General features: G+C 46.2%; 1 protein-coding gene across 1 annotated transcript in view; it reads left to right on the top strand.

Moving 5' to 3' along the window:
• The window catches only part of LOC118235734 (1,4-alpha-glucan-branching enzyme-like), a 155,219-nt gene that overhangs the window by 105,647 nt on the left and 30,955 nt on the right, over positions 1–18,617 (top strand). Inside the window, exon 13 of the mRNA XM_035433453.1 lies at positions 14,430–14,614. Within this exon, the coding sequence (XP_035289344.1) occupies positions 14,430–14,614 (185 nt within the window). The remainder of the gene's footprint in view (positions 1–14,429; positions 14,615–18,617) is intronic.

Here is an 18,617-nt window from a genome sequence, read left to right as displayed (position 1 = left end):
AATCGCCATGGAGAAATAGCGGAGCCCCTCCGGTCCCTTGTGACTCCCGCGTATCGCCGTGGTAACGACGGATCTGGTCCGGCACCATTAGGTTGCTCTGACACGGCGGCGGGGTTTTTGAGAAGTGTTTTTTTTTTTTACTGCATTCTGAGAGTTTGGGGGCGGGGGGGTGGGGTGGGGGTGGGTGGGGTGAGGCGGTGTGTGTTCGCGAGCGGAGGTCGAGCCGCGGCGAAGCGGATCTGCATACAGTAGGTGTTTGCGCAGGGCTGTCGGATCAGAGGACACCCGCCATCGATCTCCATCTCCGCTGCCCCGGTTCGTTTAAACAAACATCATCGATCCCACCCCCGGCGCTCGGTGCTAATTACTGGCGAGCGTCCGGGCGGCGTGTCCGCTCTCTCTCGAGGCTCTGTACATACCGCCATGTTTACCAGCTCCTGGGATGAGGCTGAAAGAGGTGTATCTCAGCCTGGGAAAACTCCATAGAGCAGAAACCGCTAAATCTACAGTACATGATGTCCATAATCAGGTCATTACTGGGATGCACTCGCCCCAGATATCATTTTAACTGCCTGTTCTGAAGCCAAAGACCTTACGCAAAATGGAACCGGCTGAAGAAGTTTTTGGAAATTTGAGCTTGCGTCTAGTTTCTGAGCTATGTACATCACTTGTTGTACGTCGCTCTGGATAAGAGTGTCTGCTAAATGCCTGTAATGTAATGTAATGTAATGGTAGAGTTGGTGAGCTTATGACACTGGTAGCCTGGGGGTGCTTGATGCCTTGTTGGAAGGAACTATTGCTGTGACAGTGTGGGACCCCGGCCTAAATACAAGGTACCCAAATCACGATCGGTGGAAGCCAATTCCTTCCCACCTCTGCAAGTCACAGTTGGTTAGTGGTTCCTTCCCAACACTGTAAGTCACAGTTGGTTAGTGGTTCCTTCCCAACACTGTAAGTCACAGTTGGTTAGTGGTTCCTTCCCAACACTGAAGGTCATAGTCAGCTAGTGACATAGCCAAAGCTGGGGTCTGTGATGTTTAGGCAGTAGGATCGGGCCTACGTTTGTGGGAAGCACCTCTACAGTATTCACTGGTCCACTCAGGGTCCCACAGATGGCTTCTGTCCACCCGATTTTCTGACTGCCCTTCAAATCATATCCGCTAGCTTGACGCTAGGTATAACAGCTAGCTTCGCTCAATGGATGAAATATACACAAAAAATGTTTGTATTTTTTTATTTGTGCTTGTCTCTACAATTGACTCAGATTCGTCTGTGCGGTAATTGATATTCAAGTTCTTGCGTTGTTTTTCTGACCTTGTTAGACGCACTTATAAATCAGCCAAAGGCCACTTGGAAATTAAAATTAGGGAAGCGTTCACATGTCAATCACAGGCACTGCGAGACTGAGGAAGGGTGCTTATTTACGTCTCCTCCTCTCGTTTATAAGAGGATAACCACATCCCCATGTTTGTTTTTGTCTCTTGATGGGAATCGTGGGGCATAATTTCCAACTTCGCATTTTGGCACAGCTAGACTAATTTCCGTTTTGGAAGCTTTTCAGCAGACAGTGTGCGGAATAGACGAGGATTCAGTTAGACGCTCTCGCATAAAAAGTTGATTCAAGCTTAATGGAGGGAAGAGATGACAGATTAAATAGTTGTTTATATATAATAACAACTCGTGTTATTTATATTCATTTCATAAATATGGAACTGACAGTTGTGCATGTTATGTACAGGACCATACATTTGCTCAACTATAATCTGTATCCCAATGTCCAAAGGAACAGAGCACACAAAAAAACAGGAAAACTAATGAATAAATAAATCAATAAATAAATGATGTGTCATTACACTTTCTAACATACAGTATCTTGTTTTTTCCAGCGCTACCTTTCCAAAATTTGAGACGAGAGATAATGTGTTGCTGTCCACATCAGGAGTCAGGACTGGTCAATTAAGAAAAAAAGTAACAAGTTCAATTTGTTAATTTAAAAATTGTCAAAGAACATAATATTTTTCATTATTATGACAATTTCTTGATTTGACTCCACTGAAATGGAATTGATGCCAACCCTGGTCTGCATGAAGAAAATATTCATTGTTCTTTGCCATTTGAAGAAACCACACAATAATAATAATTAGCAAAAAGCAATTACTCTCTATAATTCGCTCTAAATCACGATCGGTTACTCTCCTTGAGGTAAATTCTGATTTCTCCCCGGCTTTTTTCTCATTAATCTTTCCTCTCCACTCGGCTTTAACGCGAAAGCATTTCATTTAATCCACATTATGCTCATCGCCTGTTGTTCGGTTTTGATTGTTTCTGCACCGCGAGAGCAGGGCGTGTTTCCAGAATGTTCTGACATTGTCATCCTAGACTGATTGGTGAGACCTTTAATAATTTCGGCTCCGTTGTCGCTGATGAGCTCATTTCTAACTGGGAGAAAAAGAAGAAAAAAAAACCAAGTGTAATTAAAAAGAAAACAAAATATATAATGTTTTCAAATTTTAAAAAAAGCTAGATGAAGTAATTAATATGCTGCAGTATTGGCGATCAGTATCTCTCACAACACTTCATAGATAATGATTTAGATGTGTTTTAGATTTGCCTACATGTCTCTGAATAACCCTCTGAACTTATACTCTGATTGTGGCTGTAAGCAAGCCGTCCCAATACACTGTATTTATTCTCCTTTCCCTAGCCCGAGCTGCTTTGCATTTGCCGCTTTACAGAGCCTCAGCTGTAAAGACTGCGGAATATTCACATCCATAAATCACGCTCTCGCGCTGAATATGGCAGCGTTCCCGACAAAAGCGAATGTTACCGTGAAATGGCCTCGAGCGAACGCTCGAAAATACCGTTCTCATGTAAATAAGAAATAGCGGCAATGACGTTTGTGACAATTCCTTTGTGACCCGGTGTGCTTCGGTGAGAAGTTGTGAATAGCGGTGAGGCTACGCGTTCGCGCGCAGCTGAATGAGACGCGGGCTATTGAGCTACGTGCTACCGTGGCCTTGGAGGTTATTGTCCTGCTGGTAGCCTCGGTTTCAGAACGGCGTGAACGACGGAAGAATCGAAAATGAAAGGAGACCGTGTTCCTCTCTCGCCCCCTCGCTTCCCTTAAGACGTTCCGGGGGGGTCCCCTCTCCACCTCTCCCCCCCCTCGACCCATCGATCGGAGACGTGCTAGGCGAGGAGACGAGGCTAGCTCGTTAGCAGTATCGCCGGTCGTCGCCCCGCGGCGGCCGGGCTTCGAAGGGACGCGCGCGGCGCTCACCGCTAACGTGCTAACGTGGAATGACCTCAGCGACGGCGGTTAGCCGCTAATGAGGGTCCTCCGGATCAAAGCTCCACCGCGTCCGGGGGGGGGGGGGGGGCGGAGCTTTGCTTTGGACCCCAATATCCGACCTCTCGCTGTCTCGTTCGAGACAGGCGGCATGTTTGTTCTGGATGTTCCGCTCGGCCAAGGAGATGAAGTGTGGAGCCCCACCCTGTTTTGCATCCCCCGCCCCCCCCCACCCCCCCTTTATAGCAGCTGGTTCTGTACAGATGCTGAAGAAACGCCTGTCCTATGTTTTTCACATCAGCTTTCTGTGACTGTACAGAGGTTACATCTGTGATGTCGTTAATCGTCACAGATCTGACATCTGGACAGGCGTTCAAATGAGCAAAAAGGTGGCTTTTGCTTGGCTCTGATTTAAAAAAAAAAAAATAAATAAAAGTTTTTTAAACTAACTTTTTCTCTTCAATATGGAGTTGACAACTGTCTCAGGTTAATACTGTGCCATTTACCTAATGCCTAATACTGTGACATTTATTTAATGCCTAATACTGTGACATTTATTTAATGCCTAATACTGAGCCATTGACCTAATTCCTAATACTGTGCTGTTTGTTAATACTGTGCCACCGTACAAGAGGCAGTGTGTTTTGAAATGTGTCCCTTTCCATGGTGTTACACCACAGGCCGCGCGGTGTTAGCGGAGAGGGGAGAGACAAAGACCTCGCAGGCCACAGCTGCTGGTCTGCGGGCTCCTGGCCGCTGTTGCCGGGCGGAACCCGATGCAGCAGTAACCGGAGGAAGGCAGCGCTGCCAAATTACACCGACCTTTCACCCCCGACAGGACGGGCCAATCGCGCGCCGCCGCCGGGGAACTGCCGGGGTGTCCGTGATTAACGATTTGGCGGGGGCCGGGGGCCCTCCGTGTCAGCACTGTTGGGTCAGCGCTGTGACAAGCACCTTTTCTTAATGACCCCGCCACCTCAGTAGCCTATTGGCTACTTTGTTGACGTTGACGTTCTTTATGCTTTTCCCCATAAGGAAGTGTAGAACGGCCGGTTTTGTCTTCACCGATTCGATTCGGTTTTATTTGTGTAGCGCTTTTTGCCGAGACGCTGTCACAAAGACGCTTCACAGTGGAAATACAAAAGCGCTCGCTTCTGCATTCTGCGCTGTCCTCACATGCTTCGGAGGAGATACTAGCATGCGCTGTCTTCTCTCCTCTCCCCTCTTCTCCTCTCCTCTCCTTTCCCCTGCCCTCCTCTCCTCTCCTCTCCTCTCCTCTTCCCTCTCCTCCTCTGTTATCCTCTCCTCCACTGACAGTCACACCACAGTTCCCAAGTCAGGCCCACACACAGAGAGCAGAGTAAGATGATTAATGTGAAGATCAATCAGTAGACTTGCAGGAGCTCGATCGACCAGCAGGGGTCGTTGGTGCACAATCCGATGCGATCGTCCCAGCCAGCTGAAGCCCCTCACCCCCCCACCCCCACCCCCCATCCCCTAAAAAGCAGCTGTCTACCCCATGTGACGACTCACAATTGGCTCAACTGCCACCCTACCAGGCTGCCAGCCACAGTTGGCACTGGCACACTCCCGATTCAATACCAGACCATGGGGCCCATCCATACACTACAACAGTGCCTGAACAGTGCCCAGAACCCCATTATATTTACACTCTGTGTCTGTCTTTTTTTCACAGACAAACACACGTGCTCATACACACACACACACACGGGTGCACGCGCGCACACACGCTCATGCTCAAAACATTTTTATAAATGAAATTGGAAAAATCAGTAAAAAAACAAAAATGTTATTTGATGTGGTCAGTGAGTAAGTGCACAGTGGGCAATCAACTAGATACACTTTAGTGGTGCTACTGCCTCATTATAACTTTTACATCTAACTCGTAGTAACTTTTCAAAAAGTTCCCTTTTGCCTAACAATCATTGGCTATTGTTATTTTTTTGTGAATCTGTGGAATCAAGAAGTTCATTATGTTGAAATAAAATAGCGCAGGGGTGTGTTGTTGCACTTGGTAGTGCTCAGAGGACCAGAAAAACAGCACTTAATTAATAAACATTTCCCAATGGTATTAGCTGACTGTGACCGTGACAGCTCTGAGAAACCTCTAAAAGCGGTCGTTCCTGTTTAGAAAGGAGGCAAAAGGGACGTGTTTGTTCGGTGTTTAATGGAATTTGAAAGAATTGGCACATCGCACCTAATGCACACGGGACTCATTGGCTGTGTTCCATAGATGTGGAGCTCCAAAGTTACTGCGAAGAAAAAACAGGCCCCAACCCCCCATCCACTCTTCCTCAGTTTTTCTTATAGACCACTTATTCTCTCTCTCTCTGTCTCCCCCCCTCTCTCTCTCTCTCTCTTTTCCTCTCTCACTCTCTTCCCTCTCTTTTCCTCTCTCTCACTCTCTTCCTCTCTCCTCTCTCTCTCCCCTCTCTCTCGCTCTCCCCCCTCTCTCTCAAACTCTCTCTTGCTCTCTCAGAGCAATTAATGCCTTTTTCATCGCTGCAGTCATTAGTTAATTTTGTTTTTCCTTCCCACGATGCCAGGTTCGCGAGTGCACTCTTCCGTAATCAGGGCATTGTCGCACGTAATTGTCACTCAAGACCGTTTCCTCGTTGGCTTTTGAGTAACTTCGGCGCTGGAAAAACCGAACCGCCTAAATAAATGGCGCGTTGATGTCCGTGCCCCGCCCGGGTATTTTGCTGGAGGTGCAGGGTCTTAAATTACCCCCCACCCCCCCTGCTGGAGGCTGGAGTGCAGCGAAATATTCCTGCTCCCCTCTGCTCGAGTTTACCGCGAGAGATGTGTCTTTTGCGCTCGACAGGCACGCTTCTGTAAATAAATTCATCAAAGCGTGTTTTTTTCACCTTCCTACTGCGACCTACGCCAGTGGTACTTTAGCTGTCTGTGTGAAAGGTTCTTCCAAGAGGAGAGGAACAGGCTGCTTCTGAGTTTGACGGCTGGGCGCTTTCATTTATTTATTTATTTCTTTATTTGCGCGATAACCTTGTCTCTGTATAAATGCGCTGTAATTGACGGTGATTAAGCGTCTTCTTAATTAGCCCGGCAGATTTTACTGCTGGAAGCAAAAAGGGAGCGCTATCCTCTTGGCTTTTTCGCTCATGCCGTTAATATCATAATGGCGGCTGCAAAGCAAAAACTCCTGGAGAAATCCTGAAGCTTGTGAAAATCAGGGCTGGGGTTCTTTGGTGTGAGATGATCTGAGGTCAGTTGCAAATGAGCTGTGGCCTGCTTCACAGCTTGTGAGAAGCCAGTCTGCACTGATTCCAGGAAGGTGGTTGGCGCATGGGCGAAGGGGAGGCTCAGTACGAGGTGATGACATCATTTTTGACATGCTGTCCAAGCTGGTTACCAGACACATACGACACTGATGATGTAAAAAATGTGTTAAGGAACGACTATGTTTTGGCATAATTTGTATTGTGAGAAATAAAAGTAGTGATGGTAAGGACTGTGGCGGAAATTCTCTAGATCTCCCAAGTTCAATGAGAAGAGTCAAATAGACTTTCACACAATATTCAGTTCAAACATTTATTTGGCCAAATAGGAGAGTTCACACAGAGAAAAAAACAGTTTCTGCATGAAGGCTCTCTGAACACTAGAGAGCCTTCTCTTTTATAAGCTTACACTTCATAGGCATGGATGACCAGCATAATTCTACCTGTATAGTGTCTGTGGGCACAGTGCAAGTAGGTTTTTAGCCAAACTAAAAGTGCTAATACTTCACCAACCAGTAGGATCGATACTGGCTTTGAAAGTACCGAGAAAGCCTCCAATGTCAAAGGCATCCTTGGGCTTTATACAAGCCTGCTGGTTTTCAAAGGCTGCAGTCATGACTTCCCTGTGACAAAACCGAGAAGGCAATGTTAGATGCTGGGTAACAGTACAGCACGCTAATTCGCTTTGAGCTCGAAATTCAGCCTTGAACTACTGTTGTGTTTCAGCGAACAAAGAAGAGTCCAAATGAAAAAGAGCAGGGGGTCTTTGAGTCATTTCAGTCGGCCAGTATTCGCGCGGAACGTCACCGCGTTAACGAAAAGGGGGATCAGGATGAAGGGTAGCGAACGAAAGGAGCACAAAAAGAAAGAGAACGCGATTGAAACGGAGGGCTGGTGCCGACTGGGTTCACTTGCGTCTGAGAGTTGAGGAGGTGGCGCCCCCTAGAGGGAGAGAGGGGTCGAGAGCGCCGCGCTCTTTGCGACCTCTCCCTTCGCTTTAATTAAGAGACTGGTTTGAGCGAAATGCAGACGAAGCGTCGGTTAAACAAAAAGCGGGCACGCCGGCGGGCTCATTGCAGGCGTTCTTCGCCCCTGTAGACACCCAGGCCCGTCAGGTTTTGGGTGGGGGGGGGGGCGGGGGGCGCGATGGCAGACTCGGCTCCTGTCAAGGGCACTCATTTGCTTTTACATTTTTAATCAGCTCATTGATCCGTCGATCGATAATGAGTCTTAGCATATACAGTGCCGTTGCTCCATTTGCATTCATACTGTCACGTTCACGTCCATTCAGGTTAAGTAGCTTGCCCAAGGGTACAACGGCGGTGCCCATCGAACCAAACCACCTTGAAGAAGTTCCCTGACCGTCCTGCTACATGACCAGTGCCTTGCACAAGTCCGTCAGTGTTTCTTCTCAGTCCTCCATTGTTTGCTTTCCAATTTTTTTTCTTTTTTTTTCTTCCAAATGTGCAAATAGCTTCCGCGGGACATCTGGGAAAGCCGCGCGCGGACGCAGCGCACTGCTGTGCATGCTGGTATAGCAGGTCCTCCCAATTACCAGACAATCCGTCAGGGGAATTCCGTGTAGACAGCTCCAAAGGCGGACCGCACCTGTGAAACAGGTGTTTGATACATTTCTTCACAAACAGCTGTCACTGTCTGAACCCTCTCCACATTGCCAAACAGATTTTTTTCTCTCTCTGTGCATTATGGGAACACCTTGCCTGGCTGTGTTAGGGAAACAATGTTTCTTCATCTGCTCATGGACTACAGATGTGAATGAGGTTTTTAACGAAATCCAGCACTCTTGTATTTATTTGCGTACTTTTTCCCCTCTGCATTCTGAAATAAATTAAAAGTAATAAAGTAAACATACAAGTGTGTAACCATGTAGAAATAAATAAATACAGCCTTGGGTTCGATTAAGAATCAAGTTTAGGACTGGAAAAAAAACATAGGTTGACAAGTTTGTTTCATGGTCACTTAAATTATAACTGCAATTGAAGAGAAGAAAAATGGACACTTGACTTGAAATGAGAGGGCAAGTTAAGGACAAATATTCACTGAATCCAAGCCAACATCTTTTAAAATCCCCATAATAACACTCTTTTCTTTGCTTCTGCTTCCCGCAGGAAGGAAAATTTAAGGGAAAATTATTTTTATTCTGTTCTGATTTATTTTTATTATTATTATTATTTTTTTCCGTTTTCCGTCTTTCTGAGTCTAGCAGCAGGTCTGCCATTGACCTGGTCCCGCTGACAGAATATAAAAGGTTTCTGAGAACCCCTTGAAATCACGATGAAGGTTGCAAGATTTATCTTTTCAGATTTTCTACTCAAATCTTGCCTGACCGTGTTAAATGACTTTCATGAACATTCACATTCAAGAGGGGGGGGGGGGGGGGGAAGGTGAAAGATTTTTGAAAAAAAAAAAAAAAAAATTATTTTCAAGCATACGATTAGATTTAATGGCGCACAGTTTTCCCTCTGCTGTGGCTTTGTCGAGGAGGCCGCCTGTAGGGGGCGCTGGCCGAAGTCATGCCGCTTTCTCTCTTAGTGACCCAGAGAAGAAGCCGACGCTGATTGTCCACCCGCCGGAAACCTGCTTGGCCCATTATACGGCGTGAGGGTGCCCGTGGCGTTAAAATGGAGGGCGGGGCACAGCTGCATTAACGGTTAGCAGAGGGTCTCGCTGTGTAACTGGCGGTGATGTCATCTCGGTGCTGTCCTCGGCTGACAGCGAGGAAGGCCTTCGGGCTGAAGCTTTGTACGGTCTTGGCGTTTTAAAACCGCATCGACACTGTGTTGAGTTACATTGCTAGCGTTAATGCCTCCTAGTTTGACTTGACATTACTCTCTGACCTGGCCTATGCTTACTGTGTGAACTGGACTTAATGTGTTCATGGCTATGGATAACTGCTACATAATGAGTATTCTACCTTATCTGTACCTGTGTGTTTTTTTTTTAGTTGCTTGGCTGTGCATGGTAACGAGTACAAATGTGCAGTTTATATAAGGATATCTGCTGAGAAAAACGATCATTTGACGATGATGTAATCGCTCTTTCGTTCTGGGTGCTTTGTTTCCCGGCGATCCGTAGGGTTCTGGAGCCCGGAGGGGGGGGGGGGGGGTTCTGTCCACGGCAGCCCCCGAAGAGATACAAAATTCAAAGAGCATCTAATCTCTACCTTGCAGCTTGTTACACCTGAAAGAACAGAGAGAGGGAGGGAGGGGAAGAAGAAGAGGAGAGCACTGTGTAATATTAATGAATTTATTTTTCATTCAACGGTTTTAAATTCCGTCTGAGCGGTAACTGGCGGTCTTGTAGCTGACCAAAGCCGAGAGAGCGGCTTTGAACATCACTCCAGATCAGCAGTGATTATGAGCCTGGTGAAAACCCTGAGAGAGAGAGAGAGAGAGCGAGAGAGAGCGAGAGAGAGGGAGGGAGGGAGGGAGAGAGGGAGGGAGGGAGGGAGGGAGGGAGAGAGAGAGAGAGAGAGATAGAGAGAGAGAGAGAAAAAGAGCGGGAGAGGGAGAGAGAGAGAGGGAGAGGGAGAGAGAGGGAGAGGGAGGGAGAGAGAGAGGGAGAGAGGGAGAGGGAGAGAGAGAGAGAGGGCGAGAGAGAAAGAGCAGGAGAGGGAGAGAGAGAGGGAGAGAGAGAGAGAGAGAGAGGGAGGGAGAGAGAGAGAGAGGGAGAGGGAGAGAGAGAGAGAGGGAGGGAGAGAGAGAGAGAGGGAGGGAGAGAGAGAGAGAGACAGAGAGCGAGGGAGGGAGAGAGAGAGGGCGAGAGAGAAAGAGCGGGAGAGGGAGAGAGGGAGAGAGAGAGAGAGGGAGATAGAGAGAGAGAGCGCGTGCAGCACGGTAAGCACTTCCTGTTTCAGGGCCGTCTTTTATGCTGAGAGAGGTGCTTCACCACGGCAGCAGAGAATAGTTGTTTACCTGCAGATATGCAGCACATACAAGATTTGTACTGTCAATACGTAATTACTTACATACCTGCATACATATACACACACACATGCACGCCACCAGAAATCTTCTGGGGGGAAGAAAATGAACTGCTAAATTCGGCTATTTAAAAATACTTCAGTGAATAGTCTTTAGTTTATTCACTGATGATGTAGTCGATTTTCTTTGTTGCAACAATAGCTTGTTGTATTATTTCCGTGGCTATTAGTGTGGTTCTCTTAATTTCCTGGGAGTACAGCCAACCCAAACCTGCCTGCAGCCAAGCCTGCGTACCTGTGCCTGAGGCCCCTGAAAAGACTCCAAAAGAACAAGGTCATGGTGTCTCCAGTCAAGGTCAGAGCTGTTCACAGAGAACGTGAGGACAAAGTACAGTGTATTAGCTTGTGACAGAGGGTCGAGGCCTTTTTCCTTCTCAAAGCTTTTGGCCTTCTCTTTTCCTTTGAGCCGATAGGTGACATTTAGCCCGGGGGGGGTGGACGAAGAAGCGAGATTATGGGGTTTGCAAGCTAATTTACGCTTTGACCCTTGGGTTTCTCACGTTATGAAGCTGGCTCGCTTTCAGTCAGGGTGTATCGCCATGGTAACGTATGCTGCACGGCTAACCTGGTCCAGGTTCGGGTTATGTTCAGGCTGACGGATTGAAACGTGTAAGAGCACCGCCCTTTGACCAATCAGCTCCATCGGAAGGTGTCTCCATTCCTGGAGGATCCTGTAGGGCTTGGGTTAGCATTGGGGATTTTGAGGTGGTCTCTTTGCAGGGAGAGATTATTTACAGACCAATAGAATCTGCTGGCTTTCCCCGAGGTTATATGACATATACGAGATATAGATTTTCAAGGGAGGGAATACAGTACATATGCAAGCTATTTGAACCCTGAACATCCATATCCACGTATCCCTGTATTATACAACAGCAATAGGCCTGAGTCCCATAATTCCTGAGCCGTCAGAACGCACTCAGGTTTCCTTTTTTGGGAGTCACTGTAAAATTGACCTCTTTCTTTTATGAAATATTTGCGCTTACTCTATTTACATACTGTAGTTTCCTGCTCAGGCAGAGTAGTCAGAATTCTGGCCAGAGAAACAAAACTCAGGTCTTCCTTGTTTATAAATTAATTTATTTATAATAAAGTGTATCTATTGTTTGAAGTAGGGTCAATAGTTGCGTAGTTTAGCCCCCGAAGCGCTCGCCCCTCTCTGGAAGCTTCTTCAGGGTTTGGCTCTTTCTAGCCCCTCCTCGTGCCGTGGCTGCAGCCTTGCTGCTCGGGCGTCGGGGGAAAGAGCGAGTCGGGTTATTGATCCGAGCCCGTCAAACAATGAGCTGAGACTTCATCTCTCTCTCTCTCCTCTGAGCAGCCTTCCAACCTGTCAGCCCCCCCCCCCCCCCCACCCCCGGCCAAAATGAAGCGCAGGCTGACGTACAGAGAGACAAACGCCTCTCCATCCGAGAACTCCTAGGCATTTATAATTTTCTACCCTCCCCCCTGCCAACCCCCCACCCCCCACCCCCCCCGAAAAAAGTCAGTAAGTTACGGGAAACGATTGCGGTGATATCGACAAAACAGACTTAGCTGAGAACTTTCTCACCTTTCGGTGTCTTTATCTATTCTGCTGCTTTCTCTCTTTTTTCTTCTGTTTCCTTCTTTTTCTTCATCTTCTTCTTTTTTTAAAACTTTGACTTCAGCTCTCACCTCTAAATCTGCGAGCCGCGGCGTGAATCCGTTATCGCTGCCTCCGCCCCCCGCCCCCCCGCCCCCCGCCAGCCGGGGGGGGGCGTTCATTGTTGCTTCTTTATTCAGAACGCGGCGAGCGGTAATAATCTGAGATTCAGGGAGTAGGGGTTAAAAGGGTAAAGAGACGCAAAGTTAACCTCTCGTTTGAGTCTTTGACTTAATTTACGGAGTCGGGCCTGTCGGACGCTTTGTGTGATATCTCTCCCTTGTTATACCCGATCTGTACGCCGCCTTTGCCGTTCCCACGGAAACGATACCGGCGTCTCCTGCCGACGTAACTCGCGTTCGCCGCAGAGCGAGGTTTTCCAGCAGAAGCTTAGCGATCCCATTGTTCCAATACGCTGCGTAATTCTGTTTCGCTAAATTTGGAGCCTTGAAGTGCTTTTAATCGGTGGCTAAGAAAAGTTAGCTGCCGCTAAGTGGTGTTTTCTGGGGGGTTTGTCAGGTAAGGGAAAATGGGGAGACAGAAGGTTGTACACAATGTGTACACGACATAAAAAAAAAACACGGTGCGTAGTGTTCAGGGACTTAATCAGAATTCAGGTGAAGGGAAAATGAATAGATCAAGATGTAGATAATTCGTATTGCTCTGACCCAACAAACAGAACAGGCCACGGAAAAGAAAATGGCGCCCTTGCAGTCCCAGGTGAGCAAGAGAGGTAATCCCAGGATAATAAAAAGGCACTGAGGTGAGATGTTTATTGCGTCTAATGAAGGATTAATAAACTGTTTAATAATAACAGTGGTAGTAGTAGTAGCATCATTTATATGGAATTTTAATAAACATTTTTCAAGCCAATGTTAATCTACCGCTGGCTGTACCTTTTAAATTATTCCTTTTTTTACGTTTAAATTTTAATAGGTGTTTAATAATTAACTTTTCTTTTTAAAGTTTAAGATCTATCTAATGGCCTTGTCGGTCATTCTGCTCATGAACAGGGAGGTGACGGTACCAGGGAATCGGAGCATGTTCCATTTTGTTCCTCAACTGATGATGTTCTGTTCTAGATCAGTTAAGCTAATTTAGATGCAGACCTGGGTCAAATACGTATTTGTTTTGGATTCAAATACTTTTCTGCGCTTTACTGATCTTGTCTGGTGTATTGGAACCAATGAAATACTCTCAAAAAGTGCAAACCCCGCCTTCTGGTCATATTGGCGGGCTCAATTATACCAGGCAAGATCAATAGAGCACAGAAACGTATTTGAATCCGAAACAAATACGCATTTGACCCAGATCTGGTTAGTTGAATGCTCAATGTAGCCAGCATCTATGAGGTGCCTAAGCATCGATGCACGGTGCACATTGGGCCTCATCCAAAAACAAATCCCACAATCCCCTTCTTTACGCAGCGGAACCTCAGAGATATGACATGGTTAGCAGAAGCTTTTTATCCAGAGCTGCTTACACAGAGGACGTTTTAAGATACAGCCTGTTCATACATCTGGATAATTTACTGAAGCACTTCAGGTCGATTACTGTGCTCAGGGGTAATGCAGTGCTCTAGCTGGCTACTGAACCTATAGCTTTTAAGTTATGCGCACACTTCTATAACTATTATACTACAGCCTACCCACACACCCCCCCCCCCCCCCCCCACCTCCACACAGACCCTCAACTTGTGGACAGACGCATGCAGTTTTGGTTCATGAAGGTCTAGTTTTGTAGTTTTGTATTATTGCTGATGCAAACAAGGCCTGCAAAAAGTCACACTTCTCACTGATCAAAAACACTAAAATACTGTCAGAATTCTACAAGGGGCATATCTTTGTACTCTTGCTGAAGAACACAATGAGAGAAAATGTTTGATTTCACATTTCACAAAAGAGGCCAAAAATAGCAAGTGACTGAGAAGGAAATGTATCATTCAGTAAGCTCTTGTCGAACAAACATAATGAGTGTTCCAATTAGATCACTTACTTGATTATTGGGTAATTTAAAATACCTTTTTTAGCCTGAAAAATGGGAGAAGCCTATTAAACGTTTGTAAAAAAATAAATAAATAAATAAAAAAATTTTTTTAAAAGCCCAGTCAGTAAAGGCTTCAAGGTCTTCAAAGTTATGTATTTGGCCTCCACCTTTAACGGTTCGAACAATTCAAGGATCTGAACTTTATTGTTTTTAGTAGTTGTTGACAGGGACGGTACTGAAATTAGTTGTCCTTGTGCCGTCGAATTGCAGGCAACGAGTTCGGTCACCCGGAGTGGCTGGACTTCCCCCGGAAAGGGAACAAGGAGAGTTACCTGTACGCCCGGCGGCAGTACAACCTGGTGGACGCGGAGCACCTGCGCTACAGGCAGCTGTACGCCTTCGACCGCGACATGAACCGCACCGAGGACAAGTACGGCTGGCTCTCCTCCGCTCCTGTAAGTCCAAAACGAGCACGTGCGTGTATGTGTGCGCAGTACGTGTGCGCTGACGCGTGTGGATGTGCGCGCACACACGCAAGCATGCAGAGACAAACACATGGACACAAGCTTGAGTTTGTATGTACACACAATCACATGCACAACATGCATGCACACAGGCTTGCTATCGTGTTGGACTCATTTGTGCTTTTGTGTCTGGTTGCAGACTGGGTGAATGTGTGCAGGTTCAGTGTGAATTGGTGATAACGCACTGTGGATCTAAGTTGAGACTTCATTACCCAGAATCCCTGTGGAACTACCCAGAACAGTCTTCTTGCTGCTTTCCATAGGCCTATTTCACAAGATGGCGACCAAAACCGAATGTAGGGATACTTTGTTTCCGGTTACCGTTGCTACGGACGCAAGTCCATTTCTGACAGCGAAAAATTGAGCCTAAACAGCGACGTGTGTTCTCACAGTCCCTGATAGCTCTGCCAACGTTCACTGTCCGATGTTATCCGCATTGTCGAAGCATTGCCAGTGAACGTTAAGCGGTCTAAACTGGACAAGGGCTATAAATTCTTTTTTGAGAAGTTTATATTCGGTTATGAAGGTAAGTATAACGTTAGCTCTGGTTCACCAGAAAGCTAAATAGCTAGCTTGCTAACCACATCAAGTTAGCCGATTAAAGAGATGTTTCACTTCGACATGACATAAATTCTTTTCTGGAGGCGACTCCATTGTGTTTTCGTAGCGTGAAGCAACATCTGCTGTCCGTTAACAGCGTCTCTGTTCCTCTCGGTTGTCCCGAAAATGAATGAATAGGGAGCCTGACAACTGTGAGGAAAAGCGATTCTGTTAACATTGACGGTCAACAGGGGAGGCAAATGCTATGTAAGTACAATGTTAGGCTCCACAAAATTACTTATGTTATTATACCGAAGTGAAATATCTCTGAATTAAGTTTTGTACTACCGTTACTATTTTGTGACATGTTGTTTGTGCTGTACTTGTTCTAATAAAGATTTATATTGCTTGTCAGATCGCCTGTGTAATGGTGTTCAGTTCACTACCGAGCTGTTTGTTTTCATCGCTGATAAAAAACTACCCACACATTTTTAAATCAGCTGATATATTTTAAGTAGGCTTGCGCGATGTCCGTCAATACATTTTGTAATTACAATTAACAACTAAAATAAACGTGCATCTGCAGTTTCAACATTGAATATCCAAATATGTGCTTGCTAACAAGCTAGCTGGCTAAAACGTAATTTGCTAATCATAACATAACATATAGCTCGCTAACTGATTTTATGACATTCCAAGTTCCAGCGCACACCAAACTACGGAGGAAGAGGTCTGCATGCTATTTCGCCGAGGCTCTCAACCAGGCGAACGTTTCCCTGCTCCTGTTTACAACCTGAGACACTTCTCCAAACCGCGCAAAGAGTACAGATGAGCTGCTTAAACTCTGAATAACTCGCGATGTCGGTGTTTGAGGTGCTTGGCTAAGTTAGCTAGCTAGATGCGTTTCCTCATTCAGTTTGAAATGAGCAATGACAGTGTTTCCAAACGCGTTTTTGACAATGTTGTCTTGATTATATAACCAAGGGCAAAGTATTCATACACATGAATTATTATTTTTTTGTTTCTCAAAGAGTGGTAGGGCCTATGTTTGGAGGAACTGTCATGGCAGGCGCACTGCCGCTAGCCATCTTTACCTGTTATGAATTGTTTTCGTGTTTTTAGCCGTTCTCAAGCAGGCCAACTCAGACTAGAGTGCGGTACGAAAATGGAAAAAACTAGAACTGTTACAATCACTAGGCCTGTTTGATTTTGATTTGTACTTTGTACTCTTTGCGCGGTTTGGAGAATTGCCTCAGGTTGTAAACAGGAGCAGGGAAACGTTCGCCTGGTTGAGAGCCTCGGCGAAATAGCGTGCAGACCTCTTCCTCCGTAGTTTGGTGTGCGCTGGAGCTTGCCATTGAGCCATAACACGGTATTCTGTCGCATGCTGCAGCAAGGGTTTCTATGAAACTCTCGCTGGTTAAGAGATTATTTTCTATTTCTCTAGCTCTTTGGGCCATTCCCTGTGAAATTTGGTGCCCCTACTTGAAAGGTCCTAATACCAAGAAAATAAGGACCCCTTAATGAAGTCCGAATTATTGCCTCATTCAAATTTTAATTATTTAACGTTTTTGTTTGCTTATCCTTGATTGTACTGTCAAATTTTACTGATGCTAATGTTAAACTTGTTTTTCTCACTCAGTAGCCCATGAAGAAGAAAAAAGAAATTATTCAAAAAGTAAAAACGGCTGTCTTGTGATATGCCTGATTATAAACCGAGTTATATATATATTCGGAATTGTAATTTATATATTCAGAATTGAAGTTATATATTCGGAAATTGAATTTATATATTCGGATATTGTACTTATATATCCAGAATTGAATTTATATATTCAGAAATTGAATTTATATATTCAGAATTGTACTTATATATTCGGGAATTGAATATTTAGCTTTCTTGTGAACCAGAGCTAACGTTATACTTACCTTAATAACCGAATATAAACTTCTCAAAAAAGAATTTATAGCCCTTGTCCAGTTTAGACTGCTTAACGTTCACTGACAATGCTTCGACAATGCGGATAACATCAGACAGTGAACTTTGGCAGAGCTATCAGGGACTGTGAGAACACACGTCGCTGTTTAGGCTCAATTTTTCGCTGTCAGAAATGGACTTGCGTCCGTAGCAACGGTAACCGGAAACAAAGTATCCCTACATCCGGTTTTGGTCGCCATCTTGTGAAATAGGCCTATTGTTCCTGAACACCATGTAGAGGAAACACAAACAAGTGTTACTTTACTGTTTACTGAGTAGAGCCCAGAGACCACTGGAAAGAACAAAATATTAAACGTGGGCATGAATACCCCTCCCCCCACACACACACCTTCCTGCTCCATTTGGGGCCCAAAGTCCCCCCCGTGACGGATGTCGGTGTGAAGATAAAAGCTGCCTTTCATGTTCCCGCCGTGGGGTTCGAGATGAGACGCCACGCTCCCTGACCGCGTCGATGTCACGCCGGACGAGCCGGTCGGCTTTGTCCTCTCTCTCCAGCCGACGAGCGCGCTGACATCGAACAAATCTCTCGCAGCGGCCGAAATGCCCAAACGGATCAGCGGCGCGTTTTGACACCTGCGCAGCTGGAAGCGGGTAACAATGCCGTGATTGTTTTGGAAATTTTGCCTCGTTGAATTTGGCACAGATGCAGTTTTTTTGTTTGTTTTTGTTTTGTTTTCTTTTGTCGTTTGGCACCATTTTCTCTCACCTGTGAGATACGCTCTGCACCAGCCTCTGTGAACTACAAAATAATCCACGGCGATCCGTTTGCCCTTTAAGGCGTGAGGTCACAAATTGGCAATTAGAATGTTATTAGCAGAACATTCTAATGCTGATGTCACAATCACCACTGATAATTGAAAGCCACGGAGAACACTGACTTGGAATCTTGAAAAAAAAAAAAAAACATTCAGAAAAGACCTGCTCTTCAAAGGGTTAATGGGAATGGAAATGAGCCGATTTTGCCGCCCTCTCGGGGTGGGGCCCGTAGGGCAGGGAGCGAGCGATCCTCTGTTTTCTTACAGTAATTGGAAAAGGCGAATGCAAAGAAAGAACAAGTCCCCCTGAAACGATTGACTAGGCGTTCCCTCAGATTAGACCTCCCTCACCCTGCCGCCTCTCCCAGTGACCTTGGTTCCGACTCGGCCCCTGATGCATTGTGGGTAAAATGTGGGGGGAAGGTTGAGTGGTTGCCAGTGGTTGGAACAGCACATTTAGACCTGTGCTCAGCAGTCAATCGTTAGCCCCCCTCCCCAGCCCCCCCCTCCCCAAACATCTCCCTTCGCCCCCCCCCCCACACACACCACACATCTCCCTCCACCTCCCTGCCATCCCCCCACCCCCACACACATACACAAACATCTCCCTCCACCACCCCCCCGCCCCCCCCACACACAC

This window comes from Anguilla anguilla, chromosome 9, assembly GCF_013347855.1.
Source record: "Anguilla anguilla isolate fAngAng1 chromosome 9, fAngAng1.pri, whole genome shotgun sequence".
Taxonomy (NCBI): Eukaryota; Metazoa; Chordata; class Actinopteri; order Anguilliformes; family Anguillidae; genus Anguilla; species Anguilla anguilla.
Note: the sequence above shows the minus strand (reverse complement) of the source record. Positions and strands in the feature narration are given on the sequence as shown.